At 38.6% G+C, this 25,795-nt stretch overlaps 1 protein-coding gene across 1 annotated transcript in view; it reads left to right on the top strand.

Annotated features, from left to right (window-relative positions):
• EGFLAM (EGF like, fibronectin type III and laminin G domains) overlaps nucleotides 1-25,795 on the top strand; it is a 1,039,379-nt gene that overhangs the window by 396,005 nt on the left and 617,579 nt on the right. Inside the window, exon 6 of the mRNA XM_044069897.1 lies at nucleotides 25,215-25,458. Coding sequence (XP_043925832.1) covers nucleotides 25,215-25,458 — 244 coding nt within the window. The remainder of the gene's footprint in view (nucleotides 1-25,214; nucleotides 25,459-25,795) is intronic.

The following is a 25,795-nucleotide window of genomic DNA, read 5'->3' as shown; positions in this document are numbered from 1 at the left end:
TGGGAAAGCCTGTCAGAGATTTCCAGCTGCGTCCCTTCCCCAATATAATATTGTAATGCTACCACCAAGCAGAGTGTCTTCATGCCCTTCCAAAGGGGTGTCCAATTATGACAATTAAATATCAAAATAAATGATAGCTATGACCATAAGAGACCAGGCCTTTGAGCTGATGTGGGGAGTATATTTCCAGCCACAACGTAAAGTAATGAAAAACATTTAATAATAAGTAAAATGATTACAAGAATGTAAATCAATAGCTTTCAATAAACACTAAAACTCAGTCACTGGAAATGTAAAATTAAACTGCAGGATAGGAGTCCATTACTCTAGAAAAAACCCTATCTTGATAACTAAGCTTCCCTAATATAACTAAAGAATACTGTCCCTGATCTAATTTAATACATACCAGCAAGGCAAAAGACAGGCTAACAATTTTTTTGGTGAGTTCTCTTTCATGGGTGCTCACTGACTGCACAGCACTTTACAGAACTGCTCAGTACTTGACAAACTGCAGTCTCAACTGTCTTATTTTTAAAATAGTCAACTATTTGAAAAAATTGTTTTACTGTTTAAATAATCACTTAGCAACCAGGAACATTTTAATGACATCACTCACTGTTCAGCTGATTCTCCACAGTACTTTAGAATGTCCCTCTCAAACATGTGCAATTAAAACAAAATCAAAAAGCTGACAACTTTTTTTAAACATTCTGTATACACAGGGAAACACTCAACATTTAAAAAAAAACATATCTACATTTTACAATTAGACATGCTGGCATACAATGCAAGTTAATCTGAAAATATACACAAATCTCTTGCCAGACATATTAACACAGATGACAGTGATTTTCATTTTCTTCACTCCCACAAAACACACACACACACACACACACACACACACACACACACACACACACACACACACACACACACAGATGGCATTCACTTGTATGAATGTGTTTTCTGTGCATGTGCTAACATACACACATCCTCCCATGCACATGGTCTGATTGCACTGCCCCCCATACTTTCTGATTGCCTGAGATACAGCCCGCAACGTATACAGAGGGCCATAGCCAGGCTAAAACCCATACTGGCCAGACAACATTTAAACTGTTCACTCTTAATCAACCACTCTTTCCTAGCTTCTGCAGTGTCAAGGACCAGTGCTCATACCTGGCTCCACTGATTCACAGTTGGGTCACTATCTGCCAATCAGTACACCAATTTTACAGGTTTGGTAGTTGCACAAGCCAGTGATTTTTTTGTTTTTAAGTTTTATGGTGAACAAAAAAATTCAGTTCATTTAGACTCTCTTCTAAACATTAGTGCATATCTCAGAACAGGTGATTTTGTGTGTGTGTGTGTGTGTGTGTGTGTGTGTGTGTGTGTGTGTGTGTGTGTGTGTGTGTGTGTGTGCGTGTGTGTGAAATATTTCTGGACCACTTCATGGTGTGATCACCAGCAATTTGTAACACTTTTTTATCAAAGATGGCTGACCCTCCTCCCTTTTCTCACTTTGTATTTAACCTGTACTTATTTTAGAAGATTGACTCTATAGGAATTATGTGAAACTTTTATGTAGTTCTTAAATGGAATATCTAGCTACAAGGTTCTAGAATTGCTGTAAGTATGCTATAATCAGTATTTGCATATACTGGAGCTCAGCCACCATTCTGAGGGAATACAGATGTAATGTAACTGCAATCTCTACTTGTTCATATACCTAACGTTGGAATGGGAATGGGTTAATGAAGAGGGTATTCTATTTTAGGGAGGAATAGAGCTTCTACAATATTCATCTGTGTCAGCATGCAGCAAAATTCTGTTGATGTTGTCTGTTTGGTATTGTACCACATACTACTGAAAACAGAATAAATACTCTTATAAATATTGTAGGTCCAAAATGGCACACATGTTTTTAGCTCTTTACCTTTCTCAAAATGTTTTATGTATGACTTTTCATTTCATCATAAAAAGTATCTGGTTCTGCAGGTCTTAGCATCTAATAATCATTGGTTCTGCAGGTCTGCTCATCACATTTCCTGACCTGGTACTTCCAGCAATAAGCTGAGGATTAAAAAGAATTAAAAAAGGTCCATTCCTCTCCTCACTTTAGGAGCAGCAAGAGACCAGCTGTACTCCACAGCTTAAACTTGATATATGTAAGTCAGGAAGGTGTGAGGGTGAAGCCCCCCACATGGAGCAGGCATGGGGTGCTTGCCCTGTAAAAAAAATTATATCTAAACATTTCTCATTCACAGTTTTGATGAGTGCATTGTTCAATGACTGATCAAGTTTTCTGTTGGAATGTTGTGCTTCAGTTATTTGTAGTGGATCTTATTTCTGCTGTTTCTGTACACTGGCTTGTGTATGTAAAAATTGTTTTCTACTTGTCCATGAAATATTGTGTGTAAATTTGTATATATTACTTAGTTTTGCTTTACTCCACAAGATCTAATTAGAAATAAAATCATCTACATAGATTTAGGTTATCAGTGATACCAAACAACACTTTTGTGACTATAAATAAGTGTATATGAAAAGTTGCATTTGGTGAAATATTTGTTGCGACTGAATGAAGATCTAATATGATGTAAAAACATGTAATTTAATGTAGTTTTAAAGATAATTAGAAAGTATAATTGTATAGCAATGAATGATGATCATTGAACACATAAAATAGTATATTTTTATGCCTAGAAAAAAGGAGGGGCATATTACAAGTGCTAGCATGCTAGTAAATTGCAAGACACTTGCTTGCTGACAGTTGCTTGAAATAGAAGTGTCCTATACCCCACTAGAATGATCCTAGTTAATTATGTAGCTGTCCCACCACTTCATCCTCTTGATTTGCATAGTCCTACCAGATCCCTAACTCTAACCCTAAACTTCCCACCCAGTCGCTAACCCTCCCCTTCCACAACCTAACCTTAAATCCCCTTGTTGTTCCCTAAACTTAAAAATCAACTTCACCCTTTCTAAACCTAAAGTTTCAGATTACTCTGTAGCCCTAAAACCACACTCCCATTCCCTAGCCCTAAACTTCCTTCTCAGTAACTTCCCACTACCCAAAATTAAAACTCCCTTCCTTGCTGCCTAAGCATAAAGTCCCCATTACTCCTTAACACCAAACTTCCCCTCCCTAAATCTAAATTCCACTCCTATCAATGTCTGAAACCCTAATCTATGCTCAAATCCTCTCCCACTCTCATCCCATAGCTACCACACTTATACTACTCAGTCTCAGCTACTATCTAACTCTTTGTAGCCCCTCAAATAATCCAACAACCTTATTGCTATCTGCTGTGTAATCTGCAGTGTAGAAACTCAGTAATTCATTAATTCTCACCTTCAACAGTATTTTAATTGTCATCAACGGAGTAATCACAATAACTCTGTGACCAATGTATTCTTTTCTTACACTTCCAAAAAACTTAACAATTAATGATATTGAGAGGGACCAGGGACCACATCTTCTCAATACAGCACCATTACCATAAGCCATGTTTTTCCTTTCACTTCACGTGACCCCATTTGAGAACCATAGTGCTATTCCATCCTTCTCAATGTGCATATTCGTTTACCTACACTGCACCCTCTTCTTTGTCTTTACTCATCTAACCAGTTGCTTACAGTCCTTCTGTCACATGATTTACTCTCCTCTCCTCATTTTAGTATTGGATATATAGTCTGTTATTGTTACATCCTTGTCATTGCTATCTGTTTCAGTTACAGCCATGGAATTAATATATTATTCTTCCAAAAACACAACTATGTCAGGCATCAGGCATTTTTTCCAAGAATGTGAATGCTAGTAGTACTGGTACACTCAAAAGTACATTTATCATCAAGCTGATTGAGTGAAAAACCTATACTGAACTGAACAAGTAAAAAGGTCAAATGTTACATATCAGTAATGGTAATTCCCCTTAAAAATCGTTACTATGTAATTCACATTTAGATGTATATGCAACATCACCTAAAATAAGACAAATTTTATATATACATATATATATATAAATGTACTGTTACCAATATTTTCAAATATTTACTACACTATCACAATAGTATAGGCATCATGTGTAGTACATAGATACATATAACTAAAAAGCATTCCTTCATATGATCAGTACAAACTGCAAACTAAAAATGTATGCAGTATGTATAATCAGTCTGTCACACTGGTTCTCTGTTTGTTCTTCCATATATTCAATAGCTATTTATAGTAGGTTGAACAGAAAGGTAAGTACTGTCCTTTATAGTACCTTGTAGATCTGAAGCATTTTGTAGTACATGGAGTGTCACAATTATGCTCAGAAACTAGGGAAAAGATAGGCTTGATAAGTAATTTTCTAATATCCAGAAGAGCATGTACAGTAACTAGTTACCACAGAATGGTGACAGGAACTGAAACAAAATGTTTAAAACATTAACCATTTCCTTCGTTTTTTCTTATTTTTGGCCAACAGAAGTCTTAATTACGTTGTTCTAATGTTTTCAGTGCTTACTACTGTCTTTTTTTGTCTTTATCAAATATAGCAAAGTGACTGTAGTAGTTAATGTCTGTCTGCAGCAGTAAGTGTGTTGCATTTTTCAAATCTGTAAAACTCATACCACTCCTACACATTTTCTCTTTGACTGTTGAAGAACATGGATGAAGTCTCTATGATCATAATCCTTTTGTTCATGTGTTCTTGACATGGTCGTCAAGATTCCTCTTTCAAGATTTCAGGTTACATTTCTTGACATCCATGTCTCAAATACAAAATAAAGTGGTTATAATTGGAGATCCAATCATAATTCTTTCTATCAGCATCAGTCTGATGCAGTGCAGGGTAATCATGTTGAAATTAATTAACACCCATGTATCATTTTCACTTAAAGATGGTGATGACTTCTTTACTTCTGATCCTGTAAACAGCTCAACTGGGTCCTGAAACTTCACCCAGACCATATGTAATCTTTGTTTTCTGTTTCTTCTATATACTGTCATGTAAGAATCTTGAATTAAATCTTCTTTAGGCTGTCCTGTTGTGCTGGTCATAATGCCAGGTACAGTGCTTTTCTATGAAGGTCCAAAATCAACAATCATCCTTACTTTTCCCCCTTTTGTAGCACAGAAAGACATTTAGGTACTTTTCTACACTAAAATTTGTATTTCTCTTGTCTCTCCTGCATCAGATCAACAGCACCTTTCCTACTGTTAGGTACTAGAAATGAGTACAAGGCAGGCCCTTTAGACATAAGATATACAGCCAGCAATCTTGTGATCCTGTGTTCCAAAACTAACAAATAAGCAATCTAAATTCTTTAAATTGTCACAGTTTTTAACTGGGTTTTTAAGTTTCAGGCTCATTACCGCAATATTGTCACTCCTCTGTGGGCATCTAAGACTGAGACTCAATACAATACGCTTAAATTTCTATTACCTCACAAAATAGTGGAATTCTTCAATCATATAGTGTGGTTTATAGTCTGATATCACTTCATCACGAATACCATACCACTTAAAGATAGATTTCAGCAACATAATAACACTGTGACTTGTAGTTTCACATAACTGCACAAATTTTAGAAATATCAACTAATATTACACAAAATGCAGATGATGTGTCTTTCTGTAGTGATACAACTCTTCTGCTTTCATCCAAGAAAGATTTGGTATTTCGTGTATTAGCATTTTTATCATTTTGATTTTTGATTCATGAACATATTAAAACCTCACACCTCAGAACAATTTGTTCAGTCTGCTCAGACATTTTGTGGAATAAAGACCACACCATGACCTTTCTTTAAATTTAGTCACAAGCTTTACATTTAGTCACACCAAGCTGTGACTCAAGTATTTTATTAACTATGGCCTCATGAAACTGATTAAGAATAAAGAGTCTTGTCACCTCTAAATAACAAGGTTTGCAAACAGGAAAGCTGATCTTAGTAGAGAGAGTAAGCTCAAATGTTTGGTGCAGTGATTTAGCATTATCTGGCAAACCATGGATAATTACATCTCATAACAAATGCAATTCATTACAATCCTTTTTACTAACCATACATCTTTCTTTTTAATAAATATTGGTAACTGAGAAACAATTCATAAAATTGCAAGTCTTTCTTAATTAAATTTTATTTGCACACTTGGAGGTATGCTTTATTCAGGGTTTCAGCTACAGGAATTAGCTTATCTATTTTTACTGAACTCCCATATTATTCTTTTGCAAAGACATACACTTTGAATAACTTCTGCAGCTGATGAGATTCCAAAAGGAAAGCTAAGAAACCTGTATATAGCCAAATGGGCATTGAATTAAGACCACTCAGAGTTAGTGTTATGTAGCCTATCCTGCCATTGTCATGGATAGCATCAAACAAAGGAAGGAATTTAGCATTAGACATAGCTATAATACATGTTTGAAGCTAATAAGGTTCACATATGATTCCTTTAAGTACTGAGAATCAGAGATGTAGCTGGCTCATCTAACATCTGGTCATGGTCTCCAATCTGCCAACCCACTCCCTCATCTATTCAGATGAACAGTAAAAAAAAAAAAAAAAGGTCCACTTCTCTTGTCTAGTGCTCTACATCAGATACATTTACTACTTCTGTCCACTTTGCACTTCCTTAGAATTGATAAAAAGAGAAGCCATGTGTTTCTGTGCCTTGCTCCTTTGCTGATTTACAAAACAGACAAAAAAAGAAGTTCTGCTTTTAAATTGTACCAGTAATACAATTACAGTAACTATTGATTGGCATGTTTCAGATGTTCATTGTGTTTCACTGTTGCAGTCCTAACAAATGGGTTATCTGGCTCCCGTTAGCCCTTAGTTGGCCAGAATACCAAAGGTAAGTAAAAATAACGTCGGTTGCCATCGGTTGTCAAGGACATCAGGGCATCTGATACAAAAGGAGGCAGACAATGTCACTTCCTCAGTCTTCCTTGCCACAGAGCCCGAAGCAAAAGCTTTTCATGCATGAGTGCCAGTCGGCAGTTTACTTTTATTGGTTTCTGACTACAAGAGTTGAAGTCTACTACATCTAAGTACCCCATTGGGGATCCTCTTTTCTTGCCTTAACGAATGTCAGAAAAAGTTAATAATTGCCTTACCTGTGGAAAACAGATTCCCCATAGAGATTTTCATTCCTATTGCATTATATGTTTAGGCCTTGACCACAACATTCCCACATGTGATCTCTGTGCCTCCTTTAATCTGCGTACTATCCATCGTTGGGCTAAGATTTTGACTAGGCATTTTGGAGTTTGGCCTAAGTTCATTGGTATGGCATCCGCCGGTCTTCAGGCTTTGGATGTTCCAAAGAAACCTAAGGATATGGACTGCGATAGGCCTCAGAAAGCTAAATCCTCAGATGAGGTTAAGTTGGTCGCAGGTCAGGCGGTAGCCAGTGAGACACCTTTGCAGTCCCTGCAGTCCACTGATGTACAACCACAGGCCTTGACTGAGTCCAAGTCCCTTAGTCCTTCAGCCTCCATTTTGCCTTCCGACCTGTTGCCGGTCACCTCTTCTGCTGGAGCCAGAGCCACTAAACTGACTCTGGTGTCCGAGGCCTCTGATTTGCATTCTGACAGCAAACTTCTTCCTTCTACCTATGCTACAACTTTGGTGGTTGCCAGGCCTCCCAAATCCTTCAGGCTTGCAGGTAAATCTTCCATTCGTAAGCCTGTGAAAAGGCAGACTCCAGCTTCTTCTCATTCCCCTCAATCCCAAATGGTTAAAATGGCTAATGATTTGTTGACTCTTATTAGGGGTTCTCAGCCTCCTCCTTCTAAAAAGAGTAGGGAAGTTTCCACTGAGGCTTTGTCTAGCTCAGGTTCTGATTCTTCCAGCATTTCTGCTGATGAAGAGGAATTTTCTCAGGCTTTTTCTCCTTTTGAGGATTCAGATGCAGAGGAGTCCATCCCTTCGGCCTTACCTCCAGAGGATTTCTGTTTTGGTGATACCTTAAATACCCTCAGAGAACATTTTAAATGGGAAAGTCAGGATTATCCCCAATCCAAGAAACGGATTAGGGAGTTTCTGGATTTACCTCAGCATAGGCCTCTTTCTATTCCCCCTGTGTTGGAAGTTGTTAATGATGTTTTTCTGGAAAATTCCTTGTCTCCAAATGGGGTACCTCCTGCTCCCAGGAAACCTGACAGGTACTACAGAGTCCCTGATTCTCATCTGTTTCTTTTCAGAAATCCGTTGGCTGATACAGAGGTTAGTTCTCAGGGCCCCAAAGGAGTTAAGGCCACTATTACCAGGAATCCTGTTCCATCTGACAGGGAGTCTAGGAACCTAGATAGGTGGGGCAAGAAGGTTTATACCTGTGCCACCCTAGCTATTAGGGCTACACATTGTCTTTTTCATATGCTGAAGTACCAGCAGCACACCTTGGAGGCTATTAAGTCTAGGATAGCAAGTGTACCTCTTTTGGCAGAGAGTTAGAACATGCAGGATTTACTGAATTCAGCCAGTCTGGTCAATAAGCATTCTTTGCATTGTAGTTTTGACATCCTTGAGGCTTCCAACAGGGCTACAGCTACTGGATCTGTTATTAGAAGGCATGCTTGGCTCAGAGAACAGCCTCTTCCAGAACCTGTCAAGGCTAAGCTTTTGGATGTACCTTTGCATACAGACAGTCTCTTTGGCAGCAAAGTGGAGGAGGTACTGAAGAAGATGGAGGATAAGGCCAAGTCCATGCAAACTGTTAAGGATTTTTTGCAAGTTCAACCCCCTCACTTTAGCAGGAATTACCCTTCCAAGAGTTGGACCTTTCCTGATACCAGCAGACAGAACCGTTCCAGGACTAGAGGTTACAAATCTTCTAGGGGGCAGAGGGCTACCCTCAAAGGTATAGTTGTTGGCAGGCTTCCACTTCTAAAGGGGGAAGCTCTATCTCAATAAAAACACTCTCAATGACTTTTTACAATGTCTGCCTGTTCTTGCTTGCCGGGAGAGTCCTTTAGGGGGAAGGTTGGCCCTTTTTACGGATGTCTGGGACACTATCACAGATGACAAATGGGTGCTCAGAACGGTGGCCCTAGGGCACAAGTTTTCTTTCCGCACCTTTCCAGCTCCCAAGGGATTCCCAGGCATTCTTCCAAACCAAAGGGCAGAAGTAGAAAAACAAATTTTGTCTCTGTCTCATCTGGGAGCAATAGAATTAGCTTGGCAGGTAGGCCAGGGCTTTTATTCCAGGCTTTTCCTAGTTCCAAAAAAAGAAGGCACCTGGCATCCTATCCTGGATCTTCCCATTCTGAACTCTTTTCTCGTAATTCCAAAGTTCAAAATGCTCACTCTTCATCAGTTGCTACCACTTCTAGAAAAGGATTCCTGGCTGGTAGCCTTGGATCTCAAAGAGGCTTATATGCACATTCCTATCAGGGAATGTTGCAGGCAGTATCTTTGTTTCAGAGTGAGTGAGCAACATTACCAATTCTCTGCACTGCCCTTTGGCTTTTCTACTGCTCTCAGAGTATTCACAAAGTGCCTGGCCCCAGTCATTGCTCTATGCAGGCAGAAGATATTTCAGATTTACCCATACTTGGACGACTGTCTGATTCAAGCAAGTTCTCAAGAACAGCTATTAAAGGATCTGGAATTCGTAAAGACCCTTCTCTCTTCCCTGGGCTACACTCTCAATGTGGAAAAATTGAAAATGATACCATCCAAGGAGATAACATTACTGGGAGCGAGTCTGAACACAGCTGCCCAGATGATATATCTCACACAGGAGAAACAGACAACTCTTTCAGTTTACTTCAAGGACTTGGCAAGCCTGTCCCAGCTCCCTGCAAGGAAATACCTGCAAGCTCTGGGATTCATGGCATCTTGTATTCTCATGATTCCATATGCAAGACTGCATATGAGGAAATTGCAATGGTACTTCAAGAACATTTGGTGTCAGCACTCAGAGGACCTGGATATGATGATTCCTCTGCTTCCATCTCTGCAGATGGAGTTTCGATGGTGGGCAACAGCCTGTCTACAAAACAAAGGCATGCCTTTTCGGACACGTCTTGCCACTCAAGTTCTGACTATAGATGCATCGGACTACACCTGAGGAGCACACCTGGATGGCAGATGCATACAGGGACGTTGGAACACCCAGCAGATGCACCTGCACATAAATCTAAAAGAGTTGATTGCAGATCAGCAGGCCTTACTGGCTTTCAAGCATCTTCTTTCTCCAGGGACCGTGCTTGTCAGGACAGACAACACTACGGTCATGTGGTACATCAACAAGCAGGGAGGGACTCACTCTTAACCCTTGCGCAGGCAAAGCATGAATCTTTGGTCCATGGCAGCATCCCTAAACCTGCATCTTCTAGCTCAGTTTCTTCCAGTTAGGCTCAATGTTTTGGCAGACCAGTTGAGCAGGCAAACCCTGGATCCTCACAAGTAGCAGCTGAACAGAGCAGTCTTTTGCAGCATCATTCAACGTTGGGGCATTCCGCAGGTGGATCTTTTCTCCTTCCCAGACAACCATCTGCTACCTCTCTTTTGCACCAGACAGCAGCACAGCAGAGCCTGGAAAGTGGATGCTTTGTCCTTCCCTTGGACGTTGCTGTTGGTGTATACTTTCTCTCCTCTTCCTCTTCTTCCTAGAGTATTAGTGAAGATCAGGGATGAACGTCCAAGGACTATTCTCATAGCTCTGGACTGGCCCAGACAGCATTGGTATCTGCTTCTTCACAGTCTTCCTCCTTGGCATCTTCCTCTGAAGCCAGATCTTTTGGTTCAGGAAAGGGGAAACATTCTACATCCTCATCTTCAGTCTCTCCATTTGGAAGCATGGCTCATTGTATGACTTCTTCCCTTTCTTCCTCCCTTTCCTAACAGGTGGTTGACGTGCTGAGGGAGGCCAAGAGGCCTAGCACTAGGAAATCCTATGCTGGCAAATGGGAAAGGTTCTCTCAATGAATGCAGGCTAGAGGGGAGTCTGCTTCTCAACCTACCATTCCTCTCATCCTGGAATACCTGGCTGGTTTGCTTCAGGGTGGTCTTTCTTTTTCCTATATCAAGATCCATACTTCAGCCATCTCTGCTCATTGTTTTCTTGAACAGCCCATTTTCTCCCATCCCCTGATGAAAATGTTTCTCAGAGGTGCTTGCAATCTAAAACCTCCCAGAAGAGCACCGACTCCAGCCTTGGATATTAATTTTATTCTGGAGAAACTCACTCTTCCTCCTTTTGAGCCAGCTGCCTCTACAGATTTAAAGTTTCTCTCTTGGAAGACCGCCTTCCTCTTGGCTATAACTTCAGCAAGGAGGGTTTCTGAGCTGCAAGCTTTGATGGCCATGGAGCCTTTTCTTATTTTCCATGCAGATAGAGTCTCTCTGAGGACTAATCCCCCTTTATGCCTAAGGTGTTTTCCAGCCTGACTCTTAATCAGTCCATACACCTTCCTACCTTCTTTCCTAATCCTCACAATAGAGATGAAAGGATCCTACATTCTCTTGATGTGCCTAGACAGCTCAGGTTTTACCTGGACAGGACTAAGGACCTTCGGAAATTAGCACAGTTATTGGTCAGTTTTGCCTCCAGAGCCCAGGGCAAGGCTATTTCTAAGCAGACCATTTCTAAATGGATTGCACACTGCATTACTTTTTGTTATTCTTTTCATGGCAAAGCTCCACCTCAAGGGGTTAGGACCAACTCTACTAGGACGGCTTCCACTCCGGCAACCTTTCTAAGGGGTGTCCCTACTAAAGACATTTTGGAGGCTGCCACATGGCCTTCTGTTCATACTTTCACAAAGCATTATAATTTGCCTCTGTTTTCCAGAGCCAGGGCAGGGTTTGCCACTGCGATGTTGCAGGGCATTATCGCCAACCCTTGATGCTGTTGGTTCCTCCCCCCTTTTTTCTCTGGGCTTTGGTAATCAACCCATTTGTTAGGACTGCAACAGTGAAACACGATGAACATAGTACAGTTTTGTACACTTACCATAAATGTAGATGTTCGAGTGTATTCACTGTTGCAGTCCTGGTTTCCCTCCCTCCTTCCCCATTTTTGTGGTCCGTACCTATTCTTTTTTCCTAAGGTACAGGCTTAATTTGTTATTTGTCAAACTGGTTTTTGATTTAAGCCTTATTTTCTGGGGGTTCCTGACTGTTATGGCAAGAAAGGCTGAGGAAGTGACGTCGGCTGCCTCCTTTTGTATCGGATGCCCTGACGTCCTTGACAACCAATGTAATTTTTGATTACCTTTGGTATTCTGACCAACTGAGGGTTACCGGGAGCTGGATAACCCATTTGTTAGGACTGCAACAGTGAATACACTTGAACATCTACATTTATGTTAAGTGCACACAACTGTACTTTCTGTCCCCTAACACCCTGTGCCTGGGGCAGCTATCCTCTTTGCCTCACCCTAGCTACTCTACCTTTGAAGATCTATATGCATTTACACCTTGTCCTTCTTCACAACTATTGCCAGTTCAGTTAACAATTCATTTGGCTTAGTTTTGATGATTCAGATAGTTTCCATGGATTTCAGTCCATGCTCAGTTCTACAACTGGATGCAATAGGAACTCTTTCTGGAGCATATAAAATATGATCCTTTCCTTGCAGACATCCCAGGCAAGTTATCAGGTCAAAATACCACCAAACCACATCACCAATAACTTCAGGTAACCATTTAGCACTTTGAAAAGTATATTATTGTACTGTCAATGAATTCCCATAACATTATTTCTATTATTGCATTTTCCAGCCACATCAGTATTCTTAGTTGTAAATAGAGCAGCTTGTTGACCTTCATAAAAATGCATGCAAGCTCAGGATATTTTACAAATGTGAGAGGTGCCCCCTATAGTTGTTTCTTGGGATAATACACAGTTCTGAACTGAATAAATCTTCACAATTACCAGACTTACTACTGCAATCAATTTTTTTCCTTGTGTTGTTAACTGTCTGGACCAATGTAATTTGACAGCATGAATGATTTTAATCAAACCAAGTGTTTTACAAGCATTATAGAATAATGACCTAGCATCTTTCATTGCTTTAAGTGCTTTTTCCAAGGAAACAGCTTGAAATGTTACTTTGTATGTATTATACATATACTGAATTGAATCTAAACATGAGCCACAGTCTTCATTTGTTTCCAGACTCCACCAAAAGAGTGCACTGATCCCTGTATGCATTATTAGACATCCAGTGCCTTAAATGTAAATTCACACAACACATTTCTTTCTATACAAATATGAAGCTTAAATGCAATACTCTTGTTCTTAATCATAAACTTTAACCGGAATTCATTGTTGCCGCTCCTCACATTCTATACCTCATTTGTTGTATGGTAATCAATAGTTCTTACAAATATATCAACTTTATTCTGCTCCTTTGCATCTAGTACATGCAAATCATGTTGAAACATATTATTTTTACTATTACTGTACACATCTTCACATAATGATTATGACTCATACATATATCCTGCAGTCTCGAGTAATGGCTTTACAATGTGGTTTCTCATACCAGTAGCCACATTGCTTACACTGGGTGTGGAATCTTGGCCTACTCATTTATTGCCAGGCATCATCTTGGATATCCTGTGGACACTAGTGCTTTCATATGTATTTTCATTTATTTTAGCAAACCTAGCCTTTGTTTTGCTCTAATTTTCAATCCACACTTTATTTTCCACAATTTCAATTGCTTAGTCATGCTTTAAGCTATTTGCTTAAAAGCTGACTCACTTTATGTACATCCACCATTTCACAGGATAGCACAGTGGTACAGCAGTTTGCATTGTCACCTCACAGAAAGAGATTCACTGGTTCGATTCTTCACTGGGGTGCCCCCTGTGCAGAGACTGCATGTCCTCCCTGTGTTCATGTGGGTTTCCTTCAGATGCTCCAGTCCCTCCCCCCCCCACATTACAAGGACCTGCATCTGGAGTGTTTCTTCCCATCCCTCCACTGAAAATTGATTGGCTCCAAGTCAGACTTTCCCGGTAAACAAATGTTAAATAAATAAAAATGAAGTGCCAAGTCAGCTTCCCATAAGTTTACTCCAACTTGATAATTTCTGATTCCACACATAATTTTCTGTCTTAAAAATGAATCATGCAAGCCACTAAATGCACACCTCAAAATTTATAAAAATCTGTACAGTGGCACAGATGGTACTGTACCAGCCTGTTGACTTGTGCACTATGCCTTTTTGCAATTTCTAGTCATTCACATCTACACAAGGACAACACCTCATTATTTGGAAATTTGTATGACTACAAATTGCTCAAGTGGACAGTTCTGTAGTACTCTAATGAGAATCCTGTCAACCTCTACAGACAACATACAGGCACACTCCATCCCACACATACACATTCACAGCTACATATGCACAAATCAGACGTACACACAAACACACTTGTAGATACCTAGGTGCAATTTGACAGCTATTTGACAGCTGCCAGTGTAGTTTATGCAAGCTGTGATTTGACAACTATTTTAACAGCCATCAAACTAACTGCCTAACCCAGGGAGTTGGAATATCTGGGACTATAATAGTAAATGTCAGTATGCAGGGAGGTTACATACACACACGCACAAAGACATACAGACGCACATGCACTCAAGCACACACACACACACACACACACACACACACACACACACACACACACACACACACACACACACACACACACACACACACACACACAATAGTGATGCATGCACACCATGCATCCATTATTTCCACATTCATCCTGACCATAAGTCTCATCAGGCAGTGGTCATCTACCACACGTACAAACACATGCATGCACTCGCAGTAAGCATTCATGCAGAAACACAGACTCATTTTTTTTCCAAAAACATTTTTATTCTGTTTTCATTATAAACATTTGCAAATGTACATATAACAAATACAATAAAACAATAACAAAACTATTTACAATATTTACATTCATCCATGATAAACAATCATTTTATCCATGAGAAGTTATCAGTATTTGTTCAAATGGTTTTCCAATTTTTGCCATGCTATTTTTTATGAGTAATGTTATGAGTTCTATAACAAATGGTTTGCAGTTCTTTTTTACAAACAACTTTTGCTAAGTTAATAAAATCTTTAAACATCAAATCTTGTTTACTTTTCCAGTTCAAATTAATAACTTTTCTGGCAATTGCAAGAATTGACCAGAGTAAGTGAATCTGAGATTTAGGTATTACATTAGGTATAGGAACACTGAACAGGATTAGTGAGTTAGAAATATGACAGTTATCAGACCATAAAGCTTTTACAAAACATCTGAAGTCTTTCCAGTATTGAACAACATTTCATTCAAAATCACAGGCTCTCTGATGTACTGTCTAGTTATTAACACAAACACACACACACACACACACACACACACACATTCACAAACATACCTGCACAAACTTTGGAATGCAAAATCAGAAATACTTATCTGCATTAGAAATCTGCAAAGGGTAACGGTATCTTAATTCTCCTGCAGAAATTTTCCTCAGTTACACATTTTCTGCATTGTTCTTCCCACTAATATGCTTAGGAATGAGTGTATAACTTCTATAATATGCAATTAACCAGAGTTGCTCAGAGTTTGATGAATTCAGCCAGAGATCTGGAGTGTAGCTGAACTGAAATCCAAGGCATCCACTGCAAACAACTGAAAATAAGTATATTTAAAGCCTGTATTGCACTTTGTTAACTGTGCTTATTTAAATTGCTGTTTCATGTTTGTTGATTGTGTCTGCTTTTTTTCTGCTCTTTGAAATTCTGTACTACTGCCTTAAAGAGTATAGCATAGGCTAGATTCAGACATCCTGAATCTAGACTGTTTGGTATCACTGTGCTCTCAACCAGTCATCTTGCATTAAGAGGCCCTCCCTGCACCCTTGTGGCAGAAATGTGTAGCTCAGGTTCCATCTGAGCTGGGGATTGCTGGAGAAATGCTCAGTTTGGGGCTTTCCCATTGTTAGTTTGTCTTAAAACTGTTGAAGTTTGCCTGTATTTATGCCTCGCGTTTGCAAATAGCTGCACATTGCACAACAGGGGTTAGTACTGCCTTGTATAGATGCAAATGCCTGCCAGTGACATTAAAAGGATATACTGTAGAGACAGCTGTATCTCCCAGATATTGTCGCTGCCCTGGAATAAACTTCCAATTCATGTGAAGCAGAGCTTCTCAATGACCCTATTCAAGCACAACCTGGACAAATGGATGGGTGATCTCAAATTGGCACCCATGTCCCTCGTGGAGAGTGGTAGTCAGTGCTGATCTGTAAAGTACATCCATCTAACCAAGGACAATTTGGATAATTGGAGCAACCCAGGATTAACATGGCTAGGCTTATAAAGGATCTAGGGCAGCTAGCCTTGTAACCTCCTGTGAACCTATAAGTATCCTAAAGTTTGTTGTGCCCCCAGCTAGATAAGTATCCCACTAGCACAAGTCAGACTCCAACTACCGTATTTACTTAGACTTCTCCAGCACTCTCAGCCTAGTTCAGCCAAACAGTGCTGCTAGGTAAATTTAGGTCTATTATTCAGGACAGCGTTGCCTCATATACAAGTCACACTGACCTACAAACTGGGCAACTTATTTATGAATCCCTGCCACAGTCATGGAATGCGCTCTAGTGCAATTGTGTAAATATCTATTGACTTCTAAGCAAAAATAAATACCTCATGCATTCTAGAATCTTCTTTGGCTTCCAGTAAACCTGAAACTGTTCTTTCAAAACAGAAGTCTTGTTTCTCTTCCTTCTTAAAGTTCAATGTTAAATATTTGAATTTCTTCTCTGAACACTGCACATTGGATTTTCATCTGGCTTTTTATCAAATCCACTCTCAGTAAGGTATAGGTTAAATATCTGACTCCAAAACTGCCAGTTACTCTGACAAGATACATTAAGCTTTAAAGTCATTGGTAACTACAATGTGGCTATTTTGAGCCAAAAATCAAAGAAATGCAGCAAAAGGAATAGTGGTTCAGTGGAAAGTAAATAAAAAATACTTCCATGAGCAAGATTCGACTGAGTTCATTAGAATTTTAGTCATTTTATGTTAAAATATAATAATGCAAAAATGGATCCCAAAATAACACCATTATCACTGAAAAAAAAGAAAATAAGGCTGACCTGTTACTGCATATGAATGTAATATTATAGAGGCATTCAGAAGAAAAATACCTTCAAAAGGCCAGAAATCAAAGAAAATGAGAATGCATGAGCAGGTACCATATTAACTGTAATTCGGACACAGAAGCATTTTCACAAGCAAGATGAATGTGTGAAGAAGCATTATACATGATGTGAAATCAATAAGAACCTTTACCGAACTGCCCAAATAAGGCACTAACATAATGCACTGATATCTGTAGTGGTAACTGTTCTTAAAGATACATCAACCATGTAATAAGTATATAATTCTGCAACTAATTGAAATGTTGGGACCTGCTAGAGCAAGTCCCAAAACATGGAGACTGAATGGCTGATAAAATGGACTTACATATACTAAGACATTTCCCAGAATATTCCCTTTTCTCCAAGGTATGGCAGTCTCAGAGGTAGTATATATAAGTTTAGGGGGTATGGGGAATGCCCCACTGCAAAAATAGAAAGTTAAAGAAGAAGAGTGAAGTTTTTTTTTTGGCTTGTCGGCACTTGGCATTACAAGTGCCAACATTTCAATAAGGAGCCTATGATTCACATTTACCTGTGAAAGTGACTGTAGTCAAAGGTAAAGGGTTTTATTCCTTCTTACTGTGGGACTCCAACCGTCACTTATCCAGACAGTGCTCCTGTGTTACCCCTGAAATGGGAAGCTTCTGTCCCGTGGGCTTATCTGACATGCAAATATATTAATACAAAATAAATAAAGAAGATAATACAAACATCTATGATTCACCAGCCTACACAAAAATCTACACAGAGCAGTGCAATTGATGGAGACAAAAGCCTAATTAGCATAGGTCACACCCACAGACTATACCTTTCAACCTCTCAGTGCAAGAAATCTGGACAAAGCCAAAACAAAATGGCAGCACAAAGGCTCAAAAATAGGGACAGATTTAAAATATTGCTCCTATAAACTTAAAAAAAAATGTTAGAACAACACATTTTGCATTATTATGCATTTTCTAAAGGATATGATGTCTGAAACTCAAATATCTACCATTATTTAGTATTATTTAGAGACTTCAATCCTCAATGTTTTGCCAGAAAACCACACTTTTTATGAGGAACAGACCAAAAATATGAAGCAAAAATCTGGACAGTTCAGAGGTATGTCACAGGCTACTATATCTAAATGCCATTCTGAAAACCTTTACTGCTCACTTGCCTATGAAGAAAGAACCCGTTACACATTAATCAAATCTATTAGGCTTTGCATACTATGCCATCTGTCAATCAATTCCACAGAATATTTGCTACCTTATTTCCTAAAACATCATCTTATAAATATTGTGTTGGTGTTCTGGGACTGCAGCACTGAAAATCTGCAGTTATGATAGTTTTTTTTTTTACTTTTCTGAGCATAAATTTTGCAAATTTCATTGTTTTAAGTGAGAATTTAAAATAAAGCAGCATTCACCAGTGGTTTCGAGGGATAAAGCCCTTGCTATGGCCTAGGCTCGAATTAGAAATTGAGCACTTAACAGCACAGGCAGGTATTATGAGAGGTCCATCCTGGGGTGGAGATGAGTGTGTACACTTGGATGCACAACTGTAGTTCATCTTTAGTGGGTACTGCAGATGCATGGGATGTCCACATGGAGGTAGGGCTGTGACTGAGTTGCCCACAGAAGAGTGGGTGACACCAGGGTAGCCCTTTGCTTTGCACACCTTCTCCTAGGATGGACATGTGCAAGGGGTGGCAACATAAGTAGAAAACACCTCTCAACAGGACCATAATGCCTTGATTTCCTCACTGGCTGAGAACATGGGTCGGAGTTTGTTTGGTAGTGGCTAAAACATGTTCAGTCAATCTGAAGGACAAGGAGAGACACTAGGAACTGAGAGTCAGCAGCAGGTAGCCAAAAATGCCCAAAAAGAAAACTTAAAATGTTTCAGTTCAAGCCATGAATGCAGTAGCTGTTATCACTCAGACAGCAACACAACTGAAGCATTTTTTGCTGTAAATAGAAATTGAATGTATATTTTGCAAAATCAGCTTTCAAAACAGGTCTACTTGATATGGCCAACATTTCAGAATGTCGAAAACCATATGGCCAAGACCATATGATACACATTTGAACTGTCGACCATACAAAAAAAAAACACAACAAAATCTTACCTTCACGCTACAAGCAGGGGGACTATGCCCCCCTGCACCCCCAGTGGTGGGATCTGCCCCCAAATCCCCCAGAACCTAAATATACCAACTTTGAGATTGCACTACAGTGTGGAAGATGGAAATCTTTCCATTCCGCACCGTTTGGAGATGCCAGTTCTGCATGGTCGACATTTCAAATATCGATCATATGGTCTCACCATATGGTCTTCGACATTATGAAATGTCGACCATGTGAAGGGGACCCTTCAAAATATGAAGCACAAAAGTAGAAGAAGGAAGTCCAAATAAGCACAAAGCAGGTATTTCCAAACACAGGTTTATTGAATCCAAACCAATTAAGCGCTTTCATCAGCAAGTCTGACTTCATCAGAATAATGACCATAAAAACCACAAACCTTATATACTCTCCCCCAGCAAAGGTAACATGACATCACATCCACAAAATCTAATACATCACATCCTGAATGCATAAAAACATAAAAAAATTTTAGAAATATTGTTGTTAAAAAACCTGGATACTGTAAAATATACCCATAACAGTACCTAAGACAAGAACACATAATATAAATCACAAAATGTGACAAAATGGCCCCATATCTGAACCACATATAAAACATAGATATGAGCTTCAAAAGGGCATAATACTAATACAGGCATTAAGGCCAGGGTATGAGCCAGCATTAAGTTTGATTGGCTATTTTAATTCCAAGAACTCTAAATAATCATCTAATGGCCCACCCCAAGACCCTAACTCAGTGTGGTCTATAGCAAAAAAACTAAAAAAATGAATGGGATGTTTTTCCACGATTGTATAGGGCATTCTTTTTGTTGTTTTTACACTTAATGTCATAACAGTGCTCGTATAACCTTTGCTTAAATGCCCTTTTTGTTTTGCCCACAAAGAATCCATCACACAACCCGCACTTAGCTATGTTGTTGTGTCTTTCGGCTTTCCCAGGTTAGGGGTCACCACAGCAGAACTCCGGTCCGCTAATGATTGGCAATAGATTTTTAAGTGCCAAGTTGCCAGCCCTGATGCACAACCTTCAACGAAGGTGCGCCCATTCACGCATGTCTCCACACAGAAAATGCTCTAGCTGAGAATCGAACAGGACAACATCTTACTGTGAGGCAACAATGCTACCGCAGCACCACCGCCGCAGTCACAACCCGCACTTAGCTATGTACACTACTCTTTTTGAAAAACAAAAATATTTCTTAATGGGATAAAACATTTGTTTCCAAACTATATCGAAAACCCACCTATTCCAACACGCTTCTACATTTTGAGAGTTGGCACCTAATTCACCAGAAAAAGGCACTGGTAAAGTTCATCAGAATTGCCAGAATGGTGTCAGATGAACTTGATTTTCAAGCTGAATGCAAAAAGTTGAGCAATATGTTCACAAAAAGAGGATACCCTTTGGGTTTTGTTAAAGCTATTGAAAATGAAGTTAAAATCAAAAGACAAACTGGTTCCATTGCCAAAATTTTATTCTATAATGGTGGGAATAATAGCTCTCATTCAAGTGACAAAATAATGAATAATAGTTTTGCTAGAGCTTGTGTTTTGCCTTTTTCTCTTAATTTTCATGATATCAAAAATATACTGGAAACATTTTGGTCGGTTTTGATGTTGGATCAAGAAGTTTCTAAGACTTTAGGAGAGAAACCAATTATTGTTTACAAAAAAGATTCCAGTTTTAAAACTTTGTTGGAAAGGCCTAGGAAAGGAAATACAAAAGGTGGTTGCTTTAAATGTGGTGGGTGTGGACAATGTTCATTTATGTTGCAAGGTGATTCCTTGTACATCAAGAACTATGGGTTTATATATCCCATTAAGAAATATTTTTGTTTTTCAAAAAGAGTAGTGTACATAGCTAAGTGTGGGTTGTGTAATGGATTCTATGTGGGCAAAACAAAAAGGGCATTTAAGCAAAGGGTATATGAGCACTGTTATGACATTAAGTGTAAAAACAAAAAAGAATGCCCTATACAATCATGTGGAAAAACATCCCACTCATTTTTTTAGGTTTTTTGCCATTGACCACACTGATTTAGGGCCTTGGGGTGGGCCACTGGATGATTATTTAGAGGTCTTGGAATTAAAATGGCAAATCAAACTTAATGTTGGCTCATACCCTTGCCTTAATGACAATATTAGTATTATGCCCTTGTTGAAGCTCAGATCTATGTTTTATATGTAGTTCAGATATGGGGCCATTTTTTGTCACATTTTGTGATTTATATTATGTGTTACTTGTCTTAGGTATTGTTATGGGTATATTTTACAATATTCAGTTTTTTTAACAACAATATTTCTAAAGTTTTTTTATGTTTTTATGCATTCAGGATGTGATGTATTAAATGTTGAGTATGTGATGTCATATTACCTATGCTGGGGGAGGGTATATAAGGTTTGTGGTTTTTATGGTCATTATTCTGATGAAGTCAGACTTACTGACAAAAGCACTTAATCTGTTTGGATTCAATAAACCTGTGTTTGGAATTACCTGCTTTGTGGTATATTTGGACTCCTTTCTTCTACTTTTGTGCTTCCTGGTTTGTGTTTTGTGCTTTTGGACCCTTCAAAATATACAAGAGCATTCACTTTTTCATTCCTGGTATAGAAATAGGAAGGACTTGGACTATGTTGAAGTTTGACAGATGTATTGAACCCACCACCTACATTATAAGCCTGTGCATTTTTCCCTGACTGCAGCCTCATTATTTTGCAAGTTATTAGCATTTTGTATCATAGGCTATACTGTAACCATTTCCCCAGTATATCTCATGACTTAGACAGCTGGCAATAATACAGAGGAATGCAAAATGCAGAAACATTGAAATATATCTTAATATCGATTCTTTTCTGCCTTACAGTTTTAATTTTGCTTAATATAAATTTTACCACGTAATTACTGCACTTAGTTTACAGAACTACTAAATGTGTAAGATGAGCAAATGACAGCTTTAATGTTTTTGGCAGACAAACTATGAATACCTTTTAAAAAGAAATGTGTTATAGCACCTCATATCGGAAGTGAGTTTTATGTAACCAAAATATTGCTGGAAAATGAAGACAGTTTCATTTACAGATATGTTTAAGATTTTTGTAGATCAGCAAAAGGCAAGTATTTTTTTCTTTTTATTTTTCTAGGAAGAAAAGACATTTGTAAGTTTAAAGTAAAGAATCTCCAATTACATGTTAGCAAAGTTTTTTCAGAAGAAAACTATCTACCAAATGAGTCCTGTATCATTCATAAAATAAAATCGCAAGTGCACAGAACATGCATATTTTATTCTATACGCTACAAACAACTGCATGTACTATTGAAATGAAAATACAATGCTGCTAAAAGCTGAGTGTGAACTTCTCCAGGGAAACAATGGTGTCTACTCACACATTCAGTTTACTTCAGTTCAAAACTACCAAAAATACTTATAGAACCAAAATGTATGACCATCACATACAAATAAGATTAGGAGATTTGTCCCCACCTCACTTTCCAGTCCAGCTGACCTACTCATCTCTTTAGTGCTGTTTCTTGAGCTGGGACTGCTGTGGCATCAGCAAGATGAGAAAGGGAAATGTAAAACAGGCCAACTGATAGTGTCATATATGCTACCTTAGTACACTGGAATGGTTTTGTTATGCCCTAACTGGAGAGAGCTGCTTGATGTCACACTCATTACTGTATGACACCTCAGTTAGTTCCCAGATCCCCAGTATGCTGAATTCAATGTATGTATGCTGTGTGACTGCAGAACAACCCAGATCACTGGAGGACTGCTAGATTACATATAGAAAACCCACCCTAACTGACAAAAAGATTTAAAATAAACATCTACATGAGTGGTATACTAATGTGTGTGCATATGTATTTCAACAGATGAATGTACACACACACACACACACATTTGTCTATACATATATATATATATATATATATATATATATATAAATATATATATATATATATATATATATATATATATATATATATATATATATATATATATATATATATATATATATATATATATATATATATATATATATATATACACATATATGGGTCTACCTGAAAACACCGACACGCCAAAACACCGACAACAAAATAACTGACACAACAAAACCGAAAATTCAAAAACACAAAACTTCACATGCCCGACAAACCACAATCCCGACAATCAACAAAACAAATAACTTTCCCGAAAAACACACACACACACTACAGCACACCAAAAACCTTACAAACCTACACTAAACCTTACATACACAACTATATATGCACTAATCTAAACCCAAACTCTAACCCTAAGGTCCATCACTATCGCACACTTACCTTACCCGCACCCTAACCCTAACTCACTTAATCCACCCCTAACCCTTAAGTCTGTCACTATCACACACTTACCTTACCCACACCCTAACCCTAACTCACTTAATCCGCCCTTAACCCTTAAGTCCATCACTATTGCACACTTACCTTACCTGCACCCTAACCCTAACTCACTTAACCCACCCCTAAACCTAACGTCCATCACTATCGCACACTTACCTCACCCGCACCCTACCCTAACGTCCATCACTATCACACACTTACCTTACCCACACCCTGACCCTAACGTCCATCCCTATTGCACACTTACCTTAACATATATATATATATATATATATATATATATATATATATATATATATATATATATATATATATATATATATATATATATATATAATATATATATATATATATATATATATATATATATATATTATGAGGGGGGGGTTCCTCCACCCCCCCCTTTAATATTCCAAGTCGAGATCGCACTACAGTGGGGTGAAAGAAATCTCCATTTATATAGTGCTAGTAGTGCTAAAATGGGATTTTTCTTACCCTGCAACCAACCAACACTCAGATTACACACACACACACACACACACACTCAACATGCACACACACTAGCATGCAGGGGCACTTGCCTGCCCTTGCAACTGAACGATCAATAATTAAAGTGGAACCATACTCACATACAACTGAGCATGCGTGTTTCAGTGTATATGTGTGTGTGTCTATATGTGAAATGACTAATATGAATCTTGTCAGATGGATAGGATTGTTCATAGGTTCATAGGTAGGTACCAGGCTATCTGCCCGAAGGCATTTATAAGCCTAGCCAGAATGTGTTGGCTTTTGCCGCCCCCTTAGATTAGTTCCCTGTGCCTCTGTCCAGCAGCACCACTGAAGTGATCATGCTCTTTACTCCAGTTGCATCTCATAATCCTGAAAGTCAATTCCCCATCAGTCAAGCTCCCAACACATATATATTTATAGGTTCATAGCAGGTTACTAGGCTAACAGCCTTAGAGCCCTTACAAGCCTAGCCATATTTATCCCATGTTGTTCCAACTGTCGGTAGTTAGGTGAGTAAAATTCACAGAGGTAAGGGTCTATTGTAGTCAATATTAACTTTCTCTGTCCAGGAGATACATGTCCGCCACGCCAGGAGTGAATTTGCAGTCACCCATTCATTGATCTAGGTTGTATTTGAAGAGAGTCTTTCTGCTTCATCTTCATTTCCATTTTACCTCACCTCTCCTGTAGCATCATATCATTTCCTGCATGCCCATTATATACATAAAATCATTAGTGCATGTATTCCTAATAAAAAGTTTTTATAATAGGGCCGTCACAGGTTATGATGCCTGAGTCATCCTTTTTAGGACAATACATCAGTCTTTGTAATACTTTTCTCTGTGTTACTACAATAGATCATGCTTATTTGTAAAGATTCCTTCACTCACCTGACTCTTTACTGCTTAGGGACTATAAAGTGTCTACACATGGGTAACAAACACTTCAATTGTGTTTTATAATCTAAATATTTATATTATTTTATAAATGTGTTTCTGTTTTTTCCTCACAGCATTTTCCATCAGTGTACCACATTTCAGTGAAGCAATGATGTCATTTGCTGCTTTGCCTTGGCCAATGGAATCCAATCACTACCTTTCGTTCATGGAGTTTGAAGTCACAATGCGCCCAACTTCAAAGAATGGGGTTATCCTTTACAGTCATGATACCACCAGCAAAGACTTTATCGCAGTTGTTTTGATGGATGGTTATGTAGAATTCCGCTTTGACTGTGGTTCAGGAACAGCTATTATCAAGTGAGTAACTTATGACATTATGAGTATTAACAGGCATTGTGTGTTTGCTGAGAAAGTGTTTTTGTTACTTATCTTTCTGAAAAAGAATATTTCTCGGATACATATGTTAGCATCATTTAAGGGATACTTCAGTTTTTTTCAGATGTTAATTAAACTAAATATTTATTTAATTTCAGCCATTATTCCCCAATAATATGTTTCATCCAGTGCAGAATCGCCGGGGAGCAGGAGCCTCTCTCAGAATTCAGATAGTCCAAGACATTGAAAATGATCCTATATAGGCCATAATCCATCACAAAATGTGTGCACATATGCACACATACACACAAGCACACAC

Source organism: Protopterus annectens, chromosome 1.part0 (genome assembly GCF_019279795.1).
Source record: "Protopterus annectens isolate FY-2018-M chromosome 1.part0, PAN1.0, whole genome shotgun sequence".
Classification (NCBI taxonomy): Eukaryota; Metazoa; Chordata; order Ceratodontiformes; family Protopteridae; genus Protopterus; species Protopterus annectens.
Note: the sequence above shows the minus strand (reverse complement) of the source record. Positions and strands in the feature narration are given on the sequence as shown.